Consider the following 22,231-nt stretch of genomic DNA (forward strand, 5'->3'; position numbering starts at 1 on the left):
CTGTAGGGTATGTATAATGTGTGTCCATTTATAACGTTAATAATGGCCATTCCCAAAAAGAGTCCTCTCATCGATGGAACTGGATACTGGTCCAGTGTCTTATTGCTGTAAATTATTGTTTAGTCCTTACAACCCTCTACGGTAGGATGCTCATCTTTACAGATGAGCAGAGAGGGGTGCAGTACTTGGTCAGTCTCACAGCTGGTACATGGCAGCTGCATTTGAACCTGAGCAGACCAGAAGCCCACGCTCTTAACCGCTATGCAGGGCCCATTTCCAAGGAAAAGAGGACTAGATAGCCCGGTATGAGCACGTACACACACACCGACGTAACAGAGAAAACTACAGAGCCAGGGAGATCATTTTCTCTAGTTCACAACTTCCACATAGAAGACGAAGGTAATCCAGCCAGTTTCCCGGCGTGGTATTTGAGTAGCCGTCCAGCAGGCCTCTCTGTTTTTAGAACTCACAAAGGCTCAGGTAGCCAGTTTTTCTCATTGAACATGACAAAATAAACATTAAAAAAAAATCATTCTTCATATATAAAGATGATACTGTCTTACACAAGTCAGTCAGGTTTTTTTTTTTTTTTTTCCTGTTAGTTACCAAATTTGGAGCTAAACCATTAAGCTTCCTTCCTGACATGTGTAATCAAAAAATTTCAATTTTGAATCATCTAAAGTACAGCAGTCATCAAACAGGGTTTTTCCTGAGTAATGCCAGCTTAATCTCATAGGGGATGAAATTGTGGCCTTGACATTATAATCCATCCACTTGAATTAACTGTCCCAGTGGAACATTCTGGAAAGGCGAATAATCAAAATATTAACCATAAGAAAACTAGCAGTTAAAACTTGATTAGCCTCAGAATGGGAAGTCTGAATAAAAAAATAATTATCTACTTAAAAAACACAGAAAGTTTTTTAAATTAACTGTGTGGTGACTATAGATAACAATACTGTATCGCTTTGTTGTGCAACAGAAACTAACACAGTATTGTGAAGCAATTATACTCCAATAAAGATCTATTTAAAAAAATACTGTACTGTATATTTGAAAGCTGCTAAGGGAGCAGGTCTTAAAAGTTCTCATCACAAGAAAAAAAATTGTAAACTAGACTTCCCTGGTGGCACAGTGGTTAAGATTCCACGCTCCCAATGCAGGGGCCCTGGGTTCCATCCCTGCTCAGGGAACTAGATCCCACACGCATGCCGCAACTAAGGAGCCCACGAGCTGAAACTAAGGAGCCCGCCTGCTGCAACTGACCCAGCACAACCAAATTAATTAATGTAAAAAATTGTAAACTAGATGTGGTGATGGATATATTGTGACAATCACCTTGCAATATACACATAGGTCAAATCATTATGTTGTACACCGAAAACTAATAGTGTTATATATGTCAATTACAGCTGACCCTTGAACTACATGGGGGGTTAGGGGAGCCAACCCTCCACCAGGTTAAAAATCTGCACAGAATTTTAGTTGGCCCTCATATCCTAGGTTCTGCATCTGTGGATTTAACCAACCGTGGGTCCTATGGCACCACAGTACGTATCAAAAAATCCACAAATAAGTGGACCCAGGCAGTTCAAACCCGTGTTGTCCAAGGGTCAACTGTATACCTCAATTTTTAAAGTTTTTAATGGGGAGAGGATTAATGAGCATTTGATCTTATGGATATGTTTTTAAATATGAATTTAAAAAGAGGATGAAGACTGCAATTATTAAGGGGGCAGGGATGGACCCATCAGTGAAACAATCCCGAGATAAATCAGCCTGATACTGACGTGTGACTTTAATGCTCCTTCTGGATCAAAAATGCTTCTGCAGTTAACTGGAAATCTTAGTAGTGTTCCCACAGGTTTTGATGTTCTGTTATCAGTACTTTCATTTAGAATCATACATTTACTTAAATATTCATCCAAAACAATTTAGGATGAAACCATCTTTTTTCCATTGCTTGTTACAGAAATCTAAAACTAATTTAAACACAAAGGAAACTGGCTTTCATTAGCAGGAAGTCCAGGGTAGTTCCAACACCCACGTGGCTGGACCCAGACCTTCTCCCCATCTCAGCCTCCCCCAGGCTCATCACACAGAGAGGGTCTCTGCACACTCTTGGTAAAATGGTACAGGGAGCCCCAGGGGCAGCTCCTGCTGGCTTAGCTCGTCCAGGAGAAACAGTGCTTCTCCCATCTTTCATAAAGTAACCCCAGGAAAGGAGCATGGGATGGGGTGGGGTGGGACACTGAATGACAGACCCACCAGGGTCACATGGAGGCGAGGTGTCCCCTAAATGAATCAGAAAAGATGTTTGGGAACTAGTGCCAAAAAAATCGAAAGATACAGTTATGCCCTCCCTTGCCAGTATTCTCACAATTTTGCCTTTTTATTATCAGCTATACTTTCCAATGGCATTATTACAAAAATAACTTGGATACACACTGTAAACCACATATAAGAGTGAAAAAGCCTTTTTATGTCAAAGCAGCTCAGCCTTCCAATTATGAAAACACTTGGGCTAATTTAACCGGACTGTAGGGCACATCACACATGAAATGTTGTTCCTCTCTGCAGTCAGGGCCACTAAGGAAAAAATAATCATAATGAGCTGTCTTTTTACAGCGCTGGGGAGAGGAAGCAGCACCAGTCACTGGAGGCAGTCACCTGTGCTCTCATTTCCATCCCCCACTTGGGTGAACAAGTACCAGAGTACACAGGTCCGATGCGAACACTTTTTTAATTAATAATAAAACTGTCGCATCACTTTGCAGAACTTCAGTACCAAAAGAAACCTCCCGAGACTCGAGCTTGTTACTGCTTCCTCTGGAGCTGGAGTCTAAAGTATCGCCAACACTATTTACCTACCCTCCTCCCGCAGGTCCTCAATCGTGGAACAGTCTTCAGGTCCCAGCTCCCACACGGTCAAGAAATGTAACACAAACAGAACCAAGAAAAACCACTTCACACGCACCTCCTATGTGACACCCATTCTTCTAGGGGCTAAATACAGCAGTGAACAAGTTTCCCATAAAAACGTATGGACTCCACCTTCCCTAAGTTACAGCTATTGGCCACAGCACAGCCACATGGGGAGACTTCCGAGCACACCTGTCTACTGCTCTGGACTGACTTCACTTATAAGCTTCCTTCAGCCTAATTCTTCCATTACTACCTAGGAACTCATCAGGCAGTAACTCTGTCCTACTCACTGTGAGGTAGCATCTTCAATGTTGGTATTGACACTCTGCTTATTTTTGAAGCTTACAGAAATATGTGGATTTTATGTCAGTGCCTATTCACATTACATTTCCCAGTGGGATATTCAATTCTTCTCAAACTGCTGATTTGCTCCAGCTAAATGGGGTGGAGGTGGGGCCCGCCGGGGGCAGGAAAGAGGAACTGTTGATGAAAACTCCTTAAATCTCATGACTTTAACTCTAGTTTTTATTTTGATAATTCAACTCAAATCCCCGAATATCACTCTGACCTGTAGACAATCACTGTCAAAGTCTAGTCTCGTTAATACTTTAAACATTCTTCCATCTGTGAGGACAGATTTGACGTCTGCGTGTATGTAAGCATTTCAGAACTCCTGCCATGGCTTCTCAACGTTCATACCAATGCTCATCACCCTCAGGTGAGCAGGAAAACCAAGGTGGCGATATTCTGCTTTCCTGGGACAGTGCTTCGTTAACTGCCCTTACACCTTTCTAACTTACTTCCTGTATATGTTCATTTAACACAGTGACTTTGTCCTGGAAATAGACGTTAGCAAATATTACCCTTGAGAACATTCACTTCCAGTTACTTTATAACTGGCTGGCATTTTCCAATATAAGATTCACTATTTGGTCTCTCATATTATGTCAAGTGCACACAAGGGATGCACTCACGTGCTCTGCTCAGAACCAGCCTGCATCCCTCACCAGGGGTCCAGGAAAGAAGACAAACGTGCTCTGTACTACTGCTCAATACTAGTCCCTTAATACTTACAACCAGGCAGCCATCACTTAACTAAAACTGCACTTTAAAATCACCTTAATAGTTGGGAAAGTAGAACTTTTTAAACAAAAAGTAAAGCAAGCATCAATATCTAAATAAAAATGACAAAATGTGATACATGTTTAATAACAAGAAACTTTATTAACAAATTTAAAAATGGATCACTTAATTTAAAAGTGGGACTATTTTAATTTTATTCTTATTAAATTCATTCTTTCAAAAATGCACGTTATTTTTCAAATGATAAAAGGTTACTCTGTGACCTGACAAAGTAGAGGTGGGATGGTACCAGTGGGCCAATTCCTCTATGTGGGGTCTGAACATGGACTTTTAGATGTTGTTTTCTCTATTACATCAAACTGACCTGCAGTAAGCAGTGGAGAAGAGGGAGCGAAGGGGAGTGCAAAGCAGGTACTCAGATCTTCCTATAGAGGTTTGAGAGCACAGACGGAGCACAATGAAACGTGGACTTTGTTAACAGTGGCCTTAAGATGTGCTAGACCAAGTGTGAAAATCATTTTTTCTTATTCCTAACAAAACAGATGGCACACACTTAACTGTAAGGTCCTTCCTGCAAATGAGCTGCGTTACAGCCCAAGTATTAGTCTGTTCCACAACCTCATTCTTGTGTGACAGAAAGAGAGTCAGGACAGAAATGTGCTCCATTAGCGTCCATGCGGAAAGGCCACAGCGTTAATGATTTATATAAACCTTAAAGTCCTTGGTCAGCACAGATTTCCAAATCAAAGTTAAGTCATGAACTGTTTGTAAGAACAACACTATCCTAAAATGCTAACATTTTCTTCCCAGTATGTCTTCCTACAAAACGAAAAAACAGTCAAAAGTTTTCATTCTTTGCCTGAGCTGGGATTTAGGAAAAGCCTACTAAACTACAACAGTGTTCTGCAAAAGTAAAATACACTACAAAGTCAAACAGGTAAATAAACAACAAACCAAACCGATTTCAACAAAGTCAAGTCATGTTTCCAAAAGTAAAATCTATTACAAACAAGTAATAAACATGTACAAGAAATTACAAGAAATGAGGATCACAGTTAGTTACAAATGCAAAATAATAACTAATTATCCCAGACTTGTGAACATAATTAAAATCAATTTCATATGCTAGTTGAAATATTATGTACAATTTAGATAAGCTGGTCAAGTATTATCTGAATACACACCATGTTTGATAAACTTATAATGACATTACCTCTTCTCCTCTTTTAATATTTGCAGGTACATGCCAATATAGGAAAAAAATGTAATTTCCATTTGTGTATTAACTGAGAAGAATAACATTTTTACTGTGTATGTTTCAGATTGTAAAAAAGTTAAGGTACATTTTCCTTTAAGAAGGAAAAAAAAAAGGTAAAAATAAACTGCCAAAAGTTTAACATCAACTTACTTATAAAAATGGAAAGAAAAAAAAGTTTTGAAACAGATACCATACAATTATTATGTGGTCTCCTTACTGCTCTGAAACTACAGAAGGCATTTAAGGAAGGGATCCTATGTCAAAAACAGAGACTAACCCAAGGGATATATGTTACTTTAAAAATCTGATTTGCAGGAAAACTAGTTGGTTGGCCTAGTCTTAAAGCTAATTACAAAATCCATTTTCTTAATGGTCCAGACATTTTGCCAATTCTTCCAACTCAACAGAACTGTCAAAAAAGAAGAAATATTTTGTGAGACCTTTAAATACAGACAATGGGTTGTACCCCTTCCCACATTTAACACAGCATACACCTTAAATTGCTAAAGAAAGAGGCAATTTTAAAAAAGATGCTGTGTTTTCCAGACATGAATAGTCACCTATATTAAGTGTTTGGCTCTTCCAACTTAGAATTACTAGGAATACATAAATAAAGAAACAGTATAAAATATTTTCTTAAGTACCTCTCTCCTTAATTTCAGGTTAAAAAAATTAATTCCAAATTTGAACTTCTAGAGTAAGCCACTGTAGGCATCAGCTTTCTACATTAAATTGAATTTTCTTAAATCCAACAGGAACTACGTCAGCACTTAAGCAGCAAATTGCCTGTATTCAATACAAACTGCAATATACCCAGTCATCATCATCATCATCATCATCATCTTCATCATCATCTTCATCATCACGATGCATCATGTAAACAAATCAAGAGCGCTCTGGAAAAGCCAGATTTGCCCAACAGGACTGAAAAAAACTGAACATCCCTCTCTTAGACCAATTAAAAAACCTGCCAACTCAGGAAGGGAGACACTGTTTCAAGCCATGAAGACACTCTCAGTACCATTAATCTCCCGGCCCAGAACGAATCTTTGTAATAAAATGTGTACTGTCCTCAAGCCCGGAAAGAGTGCCGAGAGCCAAAGTCTCACACTATACTCGAGAAGGATATTCTCCCATTGTCTGCCTTTTAATTCACTTCTGATTTTCAGAAAATGCTTTAACCTATATGAATAATTCAAAATAAGCATTAGACTAAAAAGTCTAATGTAAGTATAACTTAAAAAAGAAAAGAATCTTATACAAATTTCACAAAAGCTAATAAAAGTAGCCAGCATTTTTGGAGCACCAACAATGACCAGACACTTTAAATATATTACTTCTACCACTCACCACACCCTGTAACGTGGGCCATGAGAACATCACAGTTCGGTAACGTTAAGTGGCAAAGCAGTTCAAATCCTGTTTGGCTCCAGGGAGTATCTTCCTACCGTGTGAGCCCCCCCAGTCGCACACTCCTAGTATCCCCAACTCTGTCTCAGGTATGATGTGTAATTCTTCTCCCAATTTTAAATTATATTTCTGTGGCTCACAAAAATCACTCAAGAATGAATCATTCAAATAACATAACTTGCCTGTGCGGGGCTAATTCAAGAGAACACAGGCCGTACAAAGGAAGGCTTAGTGGAAAGCCTACAAAACTGCGGCGGTGCTCATCTGGATTTCCTAAAATAAACACTAAACCCATCGGGCTGGATTTCAACAAGGTAGAGTAGTTTTTCCAGAACCAAAATCTATGAAGACAAGCCATACACTTGTACAGGTTTTCCGGAAGAACAAGAGTGGAAGCAACTGAATGGATATAGTATATACAGGACTGTGACACTGTAATGCACATTTAAGATTCAATCCTGTTATTTCTGCAACAAGACGACATGAAGGTTGGCAAATTAAGTCAACCTCTTTATTTCTAGTAGGGCAGCAAACAGTACGTTCCACGACAGACTCCAGCCACACCAGCACTGGGCAGCGTGAGCACGTGCACGCACCGGGACATCCAGGCGGCCCCCGAAGCAGACCCGGAGAGACCAGCCCATGGAGAACCACCCCACGTAAACAGGTGAGACGGGAACCCCAGGAGGCGCGTACCTTCCACCGGTTTCCACACTCGTTGCAGACAACAAACGTTGTCATCGGTTCATCAGCACTCCGCGTTTGGACCTGCGGCAAAGTCAGGTGAAAAATACTACTTTTCACAATACTACAAAAAGTCCAACCTAATTAAGAACGGTACCACAGTAAAATGTATAAGAGCCCGAAACAAGCTCAGATGAGCGAAATAATGTCAAACAAACACACATTTCCAAACTTCATTTTTCTAAGTCCTTCCTTGTCTTTTCATCTTTTATCTGTTCATCTAAAGTCACACATTATACTACTGATAAATGGCTAATAAATATGAAAATTTTTCATCATAACTAAGAAGCACAGAAATGTTAATGAAAAGACATATCAATTTTCTCTTACAAATTAGCAAGGATGTAAAAATTACAAATATTTCATTATGACAAATATAAACTGCCACAACCTTTCTACGTTAGGCAGCAACAAGAGCCTTAAATACCCATCTTCTGTGACCTAGGAACTTGATATCTGATCTATCATAAGATGGTAATTAGAAACACAAAGATCTGTGTGGAGCTCAACATCACTAATCATTGGGGAAATGCAAATTAAAACCACAAGAAAATATCACCTCACACCTGTTAGAATGGCTATTATCAAAAAGACAAGAAAAAGCAAGTGTTGTCAAGGGTGTGGAGAAAAGGGAACCCTTGTGCACTGTTGGTGAGAATGTAAGTTGGTGTGGCTGCTGTGGAAAATGGTGTGGAGGTTCCTCAAAAAATTAAAAACAGAGCTACCATATGATCTAGCAATTCTGCATCTTGGTACACATCTGAAGGAAATGAAATCAGTATATCAAAGAGATTATCTGCACACATGTTCTCTGCAGAATTATTCACAATAGCCAAGACATGGAAACAACCTAAATGTCCTTCAACAGATAAATGGATAAAGAAAAAATGGCATATATACACGATGGAATATTATTCAGCCATAAAAAAGAAGGAAATCCTGCCATTTGAGACAACATGGATGAACCTGGAAGGCATTATGCTAAATGAAATATGCCAAACAGAGAGAGACAAATACTGTATGATATCACTTATATGTGGCATCTTAAAAAAAAAAAAAGCTGAGTTCACAGAAACAGAATAGATGGGAGGACATGGAAAGATGTAGATCAAAGGGTATAAACTTTCAGTTATAAGAAGAAGTAGTTCTGAGGATCTAACATACAGCATGGGGACTACTGTTAGCGTAGATCTTAAGCATTCTCACCAAAAAAAAAAAAAAAAAAAAAAAAGAATGAAAATGTGAGGTGATAGATGTGTTAATTATCTTGATCTTGGTAAGCATTCCATGATGTATATGTATATCAAAGCATCATATTGTACACTTTAAATATATACAATTATATTGGTCAATTATTTTTCAATAAAGTTGGGAGGGGAGATCTGTGTACAAGGATGTTTGAAGAGTATAATTTAATAATAACACAAACACTGGAAACAACCTAAACATCCAACAGGGAAATAATGAGATAAGTTAGAGTCTATCCATCTGATGGAATATTATACAGCTATTAAGATGTTTATAAAGGTTTAAAAAAACAAACAAAGGAAAATGCTTACACAAAGTGAGGAAAAGTATATAAAATGGTTTACAGTATTTAGCTGCAACTAGGTTTTTTAAAAATCCACAAAATACTACAAGCACCAAAATACAGATCATTGCCCTCTCTGGATGGCAGATTAATGAGTGACTTTAAATTTCTTGTTCATACGTTTCTGTATTTTCAACATTTTCTATAAGTAGATATACTTACAGAATAACAAATAAACTAAACATTATTTTTATAAAGTGCTTAATTTTCTGCCAATCAAAAAATTCAATCCCCTAAGTCTCTCTAGTAACCTGAAACAATTAGTTGTTCTTTAAAGGGAAAATTTTGAATTTAGCGGATTACAGACATAGCACAAACAGCCTAGTTATAGCAAATGAAATTAATGACAGTGAGAAAAAATTTTTTCACATATGCACATACAATCAAAACAACTATAACACGGCTCTTTTCAGCGGTTCAAGAACAAAAAGGAAAGTCAGTCACATCATATATGAAGATAAAAGCCATCAATATGTTGCAAAAAAGGAATAAATATCTGGAAACCAGTTAACCTAAAAGTACCCAGGCTCCGAGTGAGGGAGAGCAAAGAACTTTCCCTAAATTACATGATCGTGCCAAATAAAAAGAATTGTAGCCTGTTTATATACTAACCAATAATCAACTGCTTGTTAGCTCTTAGAGAAAAAACATGGCCATTTTATTAAATTCTATAATATTTAATCAATTTCAGTTTGTACAGCTTTCACAGTAACAATTTCTATGGAAGTATAACTATTTCAACTTATTTTCAATTAACTGGAATCTGCTAGTATTAAGAATGCATTGTTATACTTAAGAGATATCTCCTCTCAAAAAATATCAAAATACTGGTAATTATCTTTACTACTTGTTTTGAAATAGGAGTTGCAAGCATTCTTAGTATGAAAATAAGAATCTATGAACAATCACAAACCTGTGTGTAAGTGCAGTTCTTCTTCTTGCATTTGCCACATGTGAACAAGTCCGTCTGGGTCCCACCTGTCTTGGCCATCTGATGCTCTCTGATGGCTTCTTTGGTTAAGTTTTTCCGCATCTCTTTGAGCTCATCGCTGGCCATCTCCTGTTCAGAAGGTAGCAATACCACTCAGTTACGGGCATCTTCTATACATATACGAAATGCTTTTTACGCTCCCTTAGTTTAATACTAACAAGATCAAAATCAACTTTTAAAGTTTTAAAAGTGAAAAATTAATATTTTTCCTCAAAGAACTCGTAAGAGTTTGCTTACTCTTAAAATTTTTTCAAACACTTATAAGTCTGCATGTGAAAACTGGATTTAATTACTGTTCAAAGGCTTATAAACAATGTAAGCCTGTAGCAATGAGCACCTCTAGGATCCAGACTATGGTCTCTACTATTGCACCCCCCGCCCACTACCGAAAAAGGAACCAGAGGCCTCTGGAGGAATGTCTGGTTCCAGTTTTGAGTCAAGAAAAGCACAAGATAAGTCAGTCATCTTGTGCCAGAAAGCGCAGAAACTACTTGACTACTGTGAGTGAGTCACACGGACAGAGGAGCTACAAGCAGGAGCTCCCACTGGCCAGAGGGGATGATTTCTTCAGCCAACAATAGGAATTACTGAAAAGACCAATCCCCACTGGATAAATAAGAAGTCACAAGTCTGTGGTGACACTTAAATAAAGGAGAGCACAAACGCTTGCAAAAACGGCAACAAAAGCCCCCACTGGCAGTTAGTAGGGCGCCAACTCCTTCTGATAACTGTTCACCAAAAGGAAAGAACTACACATTTACCCTGCCTTTCCTGTTCTTACCAACAGTGTAACCAAGAGCCTTCGACTCAGGGAAAGTGCTTATCAAAGAAATCTAGCTAATAAATGTGAAAGGAATGACACAATTTTAGAAATCCCTATTTTGCAACTCCTAATGAAATCACCAATTCAGTGGATGAACACACAGACGAAAGGCTGATGCAGAACTTTACAACAGAGGGAGCGGACTGTCAGGACACCAACCCCTGATCAATTTCCGCTCCCTTAGAGCAACAAGATATGTGTCTCCTGATGTGATGCAACATGAAATAAGAAGGACCACCGATGAAGTATTTATGCAGGAAAAGTGAAACTTGCATGTAACCAAGCCTATAGAACTAGCTTCCAGTTCATAGAAAATAAAGGGGACAGAGAAGTTAAATAACATCATGAGGAAGAAACAGGCAATTCATACTGTGAGATATACAAGAGATAAACTGGATTCTTCAACAGGTCAATGTTATGAAAAAAAAGGGGCAGGAGCAGGAGAAGAAACTGCTTTAGATTTAAATATGTACACACAAAATCTTAAGAGACCAAACTTAAGGTAACATCTAGACTTTGGATCCTGATACAAAATAAATGTACAATCAGGAACATAATATGAACATGAACTAGATATTAGATATACCAAGGAATTATCATTAGATTTGTTAAATGTCATGATGACAATGTAGTTACATAAGAAAAATACCATATTTTTAAAGATATCTCCCAAGGATAGAAAGGTAAAAGGATATAATGTCTGGAATTTGCTTGAAAATAATTCAAGGGAGGGCTTCCCTGGTGGCGCAGTGGTTGAGAATCCACCTGCCAATGCAGGGGACACAGGTTCGAGCCCTGGTCCAGGAAGATCCCACATCCGCAGAGCAACTAAGCCCGTGCGCCACAACTACTGAGCCTGTGCTCTAGAGCCCATGAGCCACAACTACTGAGCCCGCGTGCTGCAACTACTGAAGCCCGCGTGCCTAGAGCTTGTGCTCTGCAGCAAGAGAAGCCACAGCAATGAAAAGCCCGCGCATCACAACGAAGAGTAGCCCCTGCTCTCCACAACTAGAGAAAGCCCGCGCGCAGAAACGAAGACCCAACATAGCCAAAAATAAATAAAATTATTAAAATAAATAAATAAATAAATAAATCCTGGAGGTCATTTCTAAAAAAGTAATAGTAATAATAATAATTCAGGGGAAAAGAAAGAAAACAAAAAAAGGGATAGATGAAGAAGGTGACTAATTATTTAAAATACTTGAAGCTTGGGTGATGGATATATAGGATTTCATTATACTTTGTTCTCTACTTTGTGAAAGTTTTAAATTATTTTAATGAGGTTTTAAAAAATGAATCTTAAAAATATAACAATTTTTATTAGCTACATAGAAAGACAAATTCACCGTCTTGGATGCTTAGGCAGATCGTGAGACTGCAGACACACTGCAGCTATTATCTATGAACAGCTACAAATATAAATAGCAGACAATGAGTTCCATTTTCTCCACCATTTTCTAAATAAATATAAGGAATAGTCAATAAGATATAACCAACTTTTTAATATTTAACCATGAAAAGAGCTTGGAGGTTACAAAGTCTGTTTGCAATTAGAGATTCGACTCTTTGATTCTACATGAATCTACAGTAAGTAAAAAACACTTTTGTTTTTAGACAATAATTTATTAAGGCAATCACCCAAAGATCACGGCACAGTTCTGAAAGGGACAAAGTACTGATGCCAACAGATTCAATCACCTTAAGTATTTGTCTGGTATACTGTATATATAAGTATATTAGAATAGCTAATAACAATTTATTAATATGTAGTATTTATATAGTACTTTATGATTTACATAGACTTTACACTTGATATCATGGAATACCATCATAGAAATGTACAAATATACTCACCTCTGCCGTCATTCTAGCAAATAAGTCAGGAGGAATATTCCCACACAGCACATTTTTCCTTAAATTTGGATTCTTAGCATCCTTAAGATTTGATATCCTACTTCGTACTCTATTTTTGTATTTCATGTCCGTATTCCTTATTTCTTGATAGATAGGTACTAGGCCATTAAGGAAAAAAAGGTTAAGTTATAAAGGTAAGATAACTTTTTCCTATTCTGCCACAATAAGAATTCCTGAAAGTTCTAAGCAGTGTTTCCAATTTAGATTAAGTTAACACCAAGGCACTGTTTCTGCCTGATTTCTTGATCTGTAACTGGCAAAAAACAGTGATCATACTTTTATGCTATGAATGAGCAATACTTTCTCAATGTTTAATGCCAAGCAAGACACAAAGTAAAAGGCTTTCAAAATGTAACTCAGATACGCAATCTGAGTGAGAAAACTTGAGAATAAGAGCTTGAACTTACACATGCTTTCCCTTGCCTAAATCTGCATTCTACCAAGGATCCTCAAAGTCTCAAAAAGACTACACAGGGACTTCCCTGGTGGCACAGTGGTTAAGAATCCGCCTGCCAAGTCAGGGGACACGGGTTCGATCCCTGGCCCAGGAAGATCCCACATGCCGTGGAGCAACTAAGCCCGCGAGCCACAACTACTGAGCCCACGTGCCACAACTACTGAAGCCCGTGCTCCTAGAGCCCATGCTCCGCAGCAAGAGAAGCCATTGCAATGAGAAGCCCGCACACCGCAACGAAGAGTAGCCCCCGCTTGCTGCAACTAGAGAAAGCCCGCACGCAGCAACAAAGACCCAACGCAGTCAAAAATAAATAAATTTAAAAAAATAAGGGCTTCCCTGGCGGCGCAGTGGTTAAGAATCCGCCTGCCAAGTCAGGGGACACGGGTTCGATCCCTGGCCCGGGAAGATCCCACATGTCGCGGAGCAACTAAGCCCGTGCGCCACAACTACTGAGCCTGCGCTCTGGAGCCCGCGAGCCACAACTACTGAAGCCCACGCACCTAGAGCCCGTGCTCCGCAACAAGAGAAGCCACCGCAATGAAAAGCCTGTGCACTGCAACGAAGACCCAACACAGCCAAAAATAAAAACAAACAAATAGATAAATTTATTAAAAAAATAAAATAAAATAAAATCCAAAAAAAAAAACCGTCTACACAGCTCCCTGGAGGGCCTTCTGAGAGAAAACCTTTCACAGTAGCCCTGAGGGATCATTTCCTCCTTGGCTCAGCAAGAAGCTAGTTTAGCAGGTGGTTTTCTCAAGAGAACAGGCGACAGCAGGGGCCCAGCTCCAGAGCAGCTCCCTTTCTAACAAGGCCATTTCCTCAACCAGGACAGTCCCGCAGTCACACTGTCACATAGATGTTCCCTGTTCTCCGGACCCACGTGCAAGACCCCTCCCTCTCCCAGAGCCCTTCCCAAGGCCCCCAGCATGAACACACTCCTGTCCAGGATAATGAGCTCAGGGGATTGTACACGCTTTGCTGAGAACCCCCAAAGATGAAACCCTACTTCCCATTTACTAGCATGTGTGTTTTCCATGCCCTTCTGCACTTCAATTGAGATGCTACGTTCTCAATTTGCAAGGCAGAAAAATAAAAATACTATCAGTACTATGTGTTTTACTTTTGAATGACAGGAAAACAAGAAGAATAAAATGACATGGATGGCCCTCCCCTTTCCCAACAAAACAGTCAAGATAGAAACTGAAGAATAAAACTTTGAATTCTTTACAGAAAGAAAAAATAATCTAGCGGATTTCTTAAAACAATTATGAATATACACGCAAAGGATATCTTCCTCGATTTGAGATCCTAATTCTTCCTCATCAGCTCCAATAGCGATGTAGTCATCTAAACACAGGCACAGAGAATTGTCATGAAAAAGTGATTATAACAGGTTAAAAGAAAATTTCAATACAGGGTCAATTAAACTGTATTCCTATTTCTTCAACCCCACTTGCCCTGTACAAAGAATCCTTTCAGTTTAGTTTCATTGGAATCTTGTCTCTCTACTACCCACTATGTTCCTCCTCTGGATTCACCTAATGTCCAAAGGGCTCCTGCATGGATGACTCCTTATCCCTCAGGAGTGGGGAAGTAATGCATCTAGCAGGCAATTCCTCACTTCACAACTCCATAAATTCTGGTTGCTCCAGCAGAGAGTAGAGAAAGTTATAAAGAACTGTCTTGTCTCCTGTGACTCAGGCTTCAATGCCAAGAAACCATTCATTTCATCTGCCAGTCACACATACGGACATAATCAGAAGACTCCTATGCAAATATTCAAAGGGATAGAAGGAAATAAAAAGAAACTAGGAAGAAAAAGAAAAAATATATAAAGAGACAGTAAAGGAATCAGAGTAGAAAGGGCAGAGTAAGGAGAAAACTAGGTCATACTAACTGTGGTTCAGTACAGTAGAAAAGAGAAAGGATGAATTTGTATAGGAGGATAAATATTTCTATACATGAAACTTTTAAAAGCAAAATTTTACATAAGAATGAGTACCTCCAAATTAAATTAAAGCTCCCATATATAACTCAAGATCTCTTTTCCACTTAAAAAAAAAGTAGGAAATGAAATTATGAATATAAAACTTACTATATGTCATACTAACATTTAACAATGGGACCCAAATACAGTATTGTTAACTCCCAATCTTGAGGGTAGAGTACTTAGTTTGCAGATTAAACGTGAGGAGAAAAAAGACTGTGAAGAAAAGCTTAAATTACTACAGATCAGGGGAAACATCCACATATTAGAAGGAACCCATTTCTCAGAAATACACAGTAATAAGCAGAGGCCCAGTTTGCGCCCTCCACTCTGCCACCAGTAACCCCCTCACAGCAAGCCCTCCCTGAGCTGGGCAGTGGCGAGCAGCTGTCATCAGGATCCCACCGGGAGGACAGACACAAGGAGGCGGACAGGGCAGCAGTGGCAGTGGTCAAAGGACTGACCACCGAAACTCACGAGACGTACGCGAAACTCACCTCCCGTTCGGAGAGCCGCAGCGAGCATCTCCCTACACTTTAACCGCACAGAATCAGAAGTGCTTGGTGCCCGAGGAAAAGATGAAACGTAAGTGTCTCGGGCATTTGTCTCATCCTTTCTGCTGCTTACGTTGCCACTGGAGCTACTGAAGTACACGTACACGCACACACACACCAAAAAGAAGTCAGGAAAACTCTCTTAAAGTGAACATCGTTACTATCACTCTCTAAAAACAAAAATTTGGGGCATAAATAAATGAAACAGTATTTCAGTGACTCTTACATGAAAAAAAAATTGCCTGCATATAGATTAAAAAGAAGTTAAAATTTTAATAAAGATGACACAAATCTCCTGTCTTTTACTTTTTTAACCTTGATCATCCTCTTAAACATTAAACAATATTTTTCATACAGAAAATACACATTACAGCTCAATACAACAACTGCAAAGCAAGGATCTTGGTTATGAGAGAGGTAAGGGGATGGCACCAGAGACTACGACCGTTCTCGACCAAAAACAGAGGGGAAAATGCTTGAAAAACCCTGTTGCAATTAGACAACCAGTGAGGTTTACACGTACAACACCCCCTTCGGGATAAAAACCACGTGTAGTGAGAAGTAGTTGTGAAAATACAACACTGTCTCTTAATTTCTCCCCAGAAACATCAATTCAATCAGGACAGTTGGGCAATTTTTCCAGTCAACCTAATCATTTCCACTACTTCTGATTAACTTCTTTCATTAGATTCTTAGCAAAATACCTTTCTGACTGGTTTCAGTTAACTTTATTCCCATGTAGATTTCTGCCACAAACCTTTCCAGACGAAGCCAGCCCTTCACCCCACGAATGTAAGTGGCCGCGCTCGCAGACAGCCCGCGCGGGCAGGGCGGCCGCTGTGCAGGCAGGCCTTCTGAGCCCTGCTGCCCGTCTCCCAGAGCGGCGTCTACACACAGGTCTGTGCCTCCCGCCGCCAGCCCGAGCTTCTCACGAGCAAAGGTGAGCATTCACTCAGTTCACTCCTCTCTGTGCCCCGGGGCACAGTACCCAGCCTTCAGCACACACTGAAGAACACGCCCTGTTTAAAAACGCCACTCTCGGCTCCTTCAAGGACGAGCTCACTCTGTGCCCGTGGCCCCTGGGAGCTGCCAGGAGGACGAAGGGCCTTCTCTTCCCTCACATCACTACCTCTGGCGCTACTTCTGACGTTCTAAGCAGCTAACTGCACCACTTTCTCCTTAAATCCTTACACCAAGGCGTAAAACCCTTCTCACCTGCAACTCACTTAGATCTAACCTTCTATCTTCCTTTAGATGATACCTCAGACTCACTTCTTCAATATTTTACACTTTTTCTTCACTGTTTGAATGAGTGAGTGTGTGTGTGTGTGTGTGTGTATGGAAATACCAATCACTTACCTCGGCAGACTTCACACAAAATAACCCTATGCTCTTGTAGAAAGGCTCTATCCCTAAACTTCAATCACTTAAAACTGATGAAAATATACTAAGAACTCACTCCTCCTTCAATGTCTATTTAAAATATTTGTCTGTACCTTTATATATTATATTCAAGGCATTAAATCATTCATTACTTTGAATGTAACACAGCTGAAAGCATGTGTTAAAAAATCCATAAATTATGGCCTGTACTTTTCAAAAACATCAAGGTCATGAAAGACAATGACAGACTGAAGAATTACTCTAGATTAAAGGAGCCAGATATGATAACTAAATGCAATGTGACCCAAGATGATATTTTGGAAAATTCTTTTTCCTTTGCAACAAAAGATATTATTGGGACACATGCTAAAATATGAATAAGGCCTGCAGATTAGGAAAAAGTATCAGATTTATGTTAATGTTCAGATACTATATCTGTATTGTGGCTATCTGTGAGAAAATGTCCTTGTTCTTAGAAAAGACACATTGATGTATTTAGCATGTAGGGGTGTAAAGGGCATAATGTCTGTAAATTATTCTTGTCTGGTTCAAAATAAAACTCGTGTGTGTATTCATTTATACACACATATGCGTATACATATATAAATATCACTGGGGCAATTTGGGAGTTCTCTACACTATTCGTACCACTTTCTACAAGCCCAAAATCATCTCAAAATAGTTGGAAAGAACTGAATGAACTTTATTAACAACTGGTGTCTAACCCTATCTTTAGCTTACCTTTTTTAGCATCAAGTTAGTTAGCACTTACACATAACACACAGCGTAGGGGTATTAATCACTCTGCTGACTAACAAAACATGAGGAACGCGTTACCAGCCCGGGGAAAATACTGAGAAGCAAATGAAGTTAAAGCCGGAGGCCTAAAGTGTGCGTGCGCCAGAGTCACCTGGAGGGCCTGCTACAACACTGGCTGGCACCGCCACCAGAAACCCTGGTTCTGTAATTCCAGGGTAGGGCCCAAGAATCTGCTTTTCACAAAGCTGCCAGGCTTGCTCCTGGGGACCGCCCTTTGAGAACTACTGCTCTAAGTCAAAGTCAAGGCTCCCAAGAACAGAGGGTCTGTATTTAATCTACTGAATACTAGGCACATCCCTGATCACGTCAACATGGGACACGGCACAGTTCACTACGTGTCACAGGAAAGAATAAATGCAAAGGCCTCTTAAGTGGCCAAGGAATAACTTGAACTCTTCATTACTGAACACGTTTTAAGTTCTTACAACAAACAGCTAAATCGGGAAGGAACACAGAACCATGAAGAGGAGAAACAGATTCAGGGACAAAAATATCTGAAACAGAAATGTGGCAAATAAAGGAAGTAACCACATGAACCCTAGTCACCTAGTCAGTCCCCCCACTCCCAACTCTCCCAGTGCCACCCCAGGGCCCATCCAACTACACTCGCCAAGTGCAATGTAAATCATTTCTCTTTTTCGTAGTATCTTCTAACTCTCTTTTAAATTTCCCAGAAATCTTATAAGAAACCTTAAATATTTGGCTATATACATTTATACTGATTCCGTGTGACTGGAAAAAAGAAAGAGGAGTACAGACATGGGATCATAAAACCATGGAGGAAGTGACGGTCAAATAAAACTATGACTTTCAACATAAGTGAGTTTCCATAAAGTGAAATACCTTTCTTCTCTTGCTTCAGGGCTATTCTGTGATGTAACTGCAGTATCTTTTTTCTTTTCTTCAGAGTCTTTATCTGTTGATGGTCCATCTGAAAATTTATGAAATTCCTAAGTTGTCAGCACTTGTTTAAACAAAACAAGACAAAACAAAACATGGGACTGCTACATGTTATCAAGCTATTTATGCAACCAAAAAAACCCCCGCTAAAATCCTAAGTTTTTAACAAGTAAATGAAGTTTATGCAAGCTATTCTATTAGCATATGTACATGGGTGCTCAGTCGGCATTCCCAAATAAACTCCTTCATTTGGGGGGAACCATAAATTCATACGCCAGTGGTAACATAAAAGGGAGAAAAGTATTCAGAACAAGGGAAGGAAAGAATATGGAAAAACATTAGCACTGTCATTTAAAAAACTGAAAGTGCAAAGTATATACAGCAATATCGTTTTGATAATTTTTCATGAAGTCAAAAAGTTTGAGGTGGTACTCAAAATACAAATAAATATTTCAGGGATAGTAAACAAATAACATTTTCAAAGAATATACCTCAGGATTATTAGTTAGGCCTACCCAGCACCTCCTCTACCTTAAAAAATCTGTAAACTAATACAGATTATTAATACTAATAAAGCAAAAGCTTTAAGACTTAAGGAAGTGAGCAATTAGACATGGGGAAATAAAGTACGTAAAATAGGTTGGGTCAAGGCAATAGTTCAGCACTGAAAAGAAACATTCATGTTTAAATCAACCAAAACAGCCTTGAAGCTAGGTTCAGAAAATGTTTGGATCTACTGTGTAACCCACTTTGATCTACATTTTGATCCCTACATGAGCTACATAAATAAGAGCTACATAAATAATTCCATTCTCCACATCCCTCTGTATAGGATACAGAAGAACAAACATTCAACTGTGTGGCAGGACCACCTAGGCAACTCTAAGCATGTCCTCATGCTCAAGCTCCCATCCCAAACCATTCCATCCAAATCTCTGGCGGTGAGGCATGAGTGTCACCAGATGACCTAATACACCAACCTGGATGACACTGACTGACCGAGAATGGTCCCAATCACAATTCTAGAACTTCACTTGTAAATGTTAGGGTGACCAAACCTGAAACACAATTCAAGTCCCTATGACACACGTCAGTTCTCACACACCAATTTTATTGCCCCCTTTATTCTATAATTCCCCTGGAAGGCCTAAAGACGCTACAGTATTGTGAGGTAGAAAACAAAGATCAATAATGACATTACAGAATATAGCAAGGACTAAGACGTATTCCCAAAGTAACAGGTAGAAAGCTTCGGAAAGGTGATATAACCAGGCGATACTGTCTAACAGGGGTCCAATGATGGGGGAGCAGTAAAGCAGCTCTAGTGCAGTGTGTACTGGGGCAGTCCTCTGAGAAGGCAGGGCAGTAGAGGTATGACCAGTCATGAACAGAGTGCCGTGGGTAATACAGCAGAAGCCCAGGGAAGTGCTCCAGCTCTGGGCTCAGACTGTCTGCAGATCACATCCAACCCTGGCTACTCACCACCAATCCAACTGCGTACAAGGTGCCTAATCTCTCAGTGCCTCAGCTGCCTCATCACAAAATGTGGGTTACAATAGCACTGAGCACACTGGATCGTCAGGAGAACTAAATGCACTAATACAGGTTGATGCTTGGCATATCTTAAGTATTCAAAACTGTGCCACCTAGAAGCAGTAGTAGATCTTCCAGAAATCTAGCTAACAATCTAAAGAAAAAGCTTTAAACAGAGAGATATTCATCACCCAGTAGATTATTCTGAAGCCAATAAAAATGAGCTACGATGATGGAAAAATACAAAAAAATTTCACTAAAGAAACAATATAAATAAGTATACATAGCATAAGTAAAATTAGAGTTGAAGCAAAATTCATGCACCAGGAGGAAAAAGAGGAGAAACTGACAGTTGTATTTAGAGAGAGATTTAATAAGGATGATTTTTCCCTCCTCCAACTCTCCAAATTTTATTTAATGAACATGTAAATCTTTTAGGATAAATAACATTTTTAAAGAAGAACTTGTACTGATATTAGATACCTCCAATAAGTATACAAGAGTAAAACTTCTTTAAGATTAAATGAACATAACTGCAATGTCCACTCTTTTCTCCCACAAAACGTAAACCATTCTTTCCAGGAATAAAAATGTACATATATGGTCCTTAATCAACTTTCTGTTGCTAATTTTAATTACTTTAGAATGTGGAATTAATTTAAATGAAATACAGAGTTTCAGTCTGTCTTTAAAGATCAGCCTTTTTTAAAAAGCTTTTTATTCGGAAAGAACTTGACAGTTGCACAGATGTTACAAGAACATTACAAACAGCTTTACTCAGACCGCCCCCCCCCGACTGTTAACATTTTGGCACACTTCCTTCCTCGCTCATTCATCCTCCACCCCCTGCCACGTACATACACACGCATGTGCAAACACACACACTCACACACACCACTGTGTGCACAAAGACATCTCTTTTGAACCATCTGAAAATGAGTAGCAGATACTATGCTCCCTTATCCCTAAATACTTCACTATGAATTCCCTAAGAATAAAGAAATTCATGTATATAACCACAGTAAGTAGATCCAGCAATGATACAAGATTGTTTACCTACCCACTGACCTTATAAAATTCTGCCAATTATCCCAATAATGATCTTTATAGCAATGTTTCTTTCTGGTTAGGAATCCAATACAGGATCATATATTACATTAGTTTTCTTCAGATTAGACTTTCTAAATTTTATAGGCTTTACAATTTTTGGTTCCTAGTTTCCAAGCTCTTGTAAGTAGTAAGTCTTTTATTATTACTATTGCTGTCTATGAAATTTTAAAAGCTTCAGTTTTTCTATTTTCTCTTCCATATAAGGCTGATAACTGCTAGGGAAATGGCTCATTCCAGGGCTGGGTTAGATAAGTCCAACATATTTTGTGATGCCAGAATGTAAGAAAGAGATAAAAAAAAAAAAAAACCACACAACTGAAGGGAGCTTGTCAAAGGGACACAGGAGACAGTCTGAAGGGGTGCCCACTGGTCAAAGCTGGGACAGTGTAAATACCAAAATAAATATGAGCAGTAATGGATTATAATCCATTATATAGAATAAGAATCCACGTGCCCACACTAATAATAGAAAAAGAACTGGGAGGTAAAAGGAGGCTTCTTTCTTATAGAATGATGACGTATAAATACTGAAGAAGTAGAAAAGCTAGAAAATCATAACTTTGCAACTGTCACTGTAAAGGGTGGTTTCGGCCACAGTCAGTGGGTACTAAACCGGGGGGGGGGGGGGGGGGGGGGAGGTCCGATGGGGAGCAAGACGGTTTCAGGGTCTTAAAGTGACCGCCACAGAACTCCTACTAGACACAAGAGGAAAAATCATAACGATGCAGTGCACACCTTGGCTGGGT

General features: G+C 39.2%; 1 protein-coding gene across 1 annotated transcript in view; it reads right to left on the reverse strand.

Moving 5' to 3' along the window:
- Positions 1 to 4,970: 4,970 nt before the first annotated feature.
- The window catches only part of TCEA1 (transcription elongation factor A1), a 32,166-nt gene continuing 14,905 nt past the window's right edge, over positions 4,971 to 22,231 (reverse strand). Inside the window, exons 4-10 of the mRNA XM_061171283.1 lie at positions 18,786 to 18,873; positions 15,684 to 15,829; positions 14,490 to 14,546; positions 12,680 to 12,834; positions 9,925 to 10,071; positions 7,373 to 7,444; positions 4,971 to 5,675 (exon numbers count right to left, since the gene is read on the reverse strand). Coding sequence (XP_061027266.1) covers positions 5,667 to 5,675; positions 7,373 to 7,444; positions 9,925 to 10,071; positions 12,680 to 12,834; positions 14,490 to 14,546; positions 15,684 to 15,829; positions 18,786 to 18,873 — 674 coding nt within the window. The 3' untranslated portion in view covers positions 4,971 to 5,666. The remainder of the gene's footprint in view (positions 5,676 to 7,372; positions 7,445 to 9,924; positions 10,072 to 12,679; positions 12,835 to 14,489; positions 14,547 to 15,683; positions 15,830 to 18,785; positions 18,874 to 22,231) is intronic.

This window comes from Eubalaena glacialis, chromosome 17, assembly GCF_028564815.1.
Source record: "Eubalaena glacialis isolate mEubGla1 chromosome 17, mEubGla1.1.hap2.+ XY, whole genome shotgun sequence".
In the NCBI taxonomy this organism is placed as follows: domain Eukaryota; kingdom Metazoa; phylum Chordata; class Mammalia; order Artiodactyla; family Balaenidae; genus Eubalaena; species Eubalaena glacialis.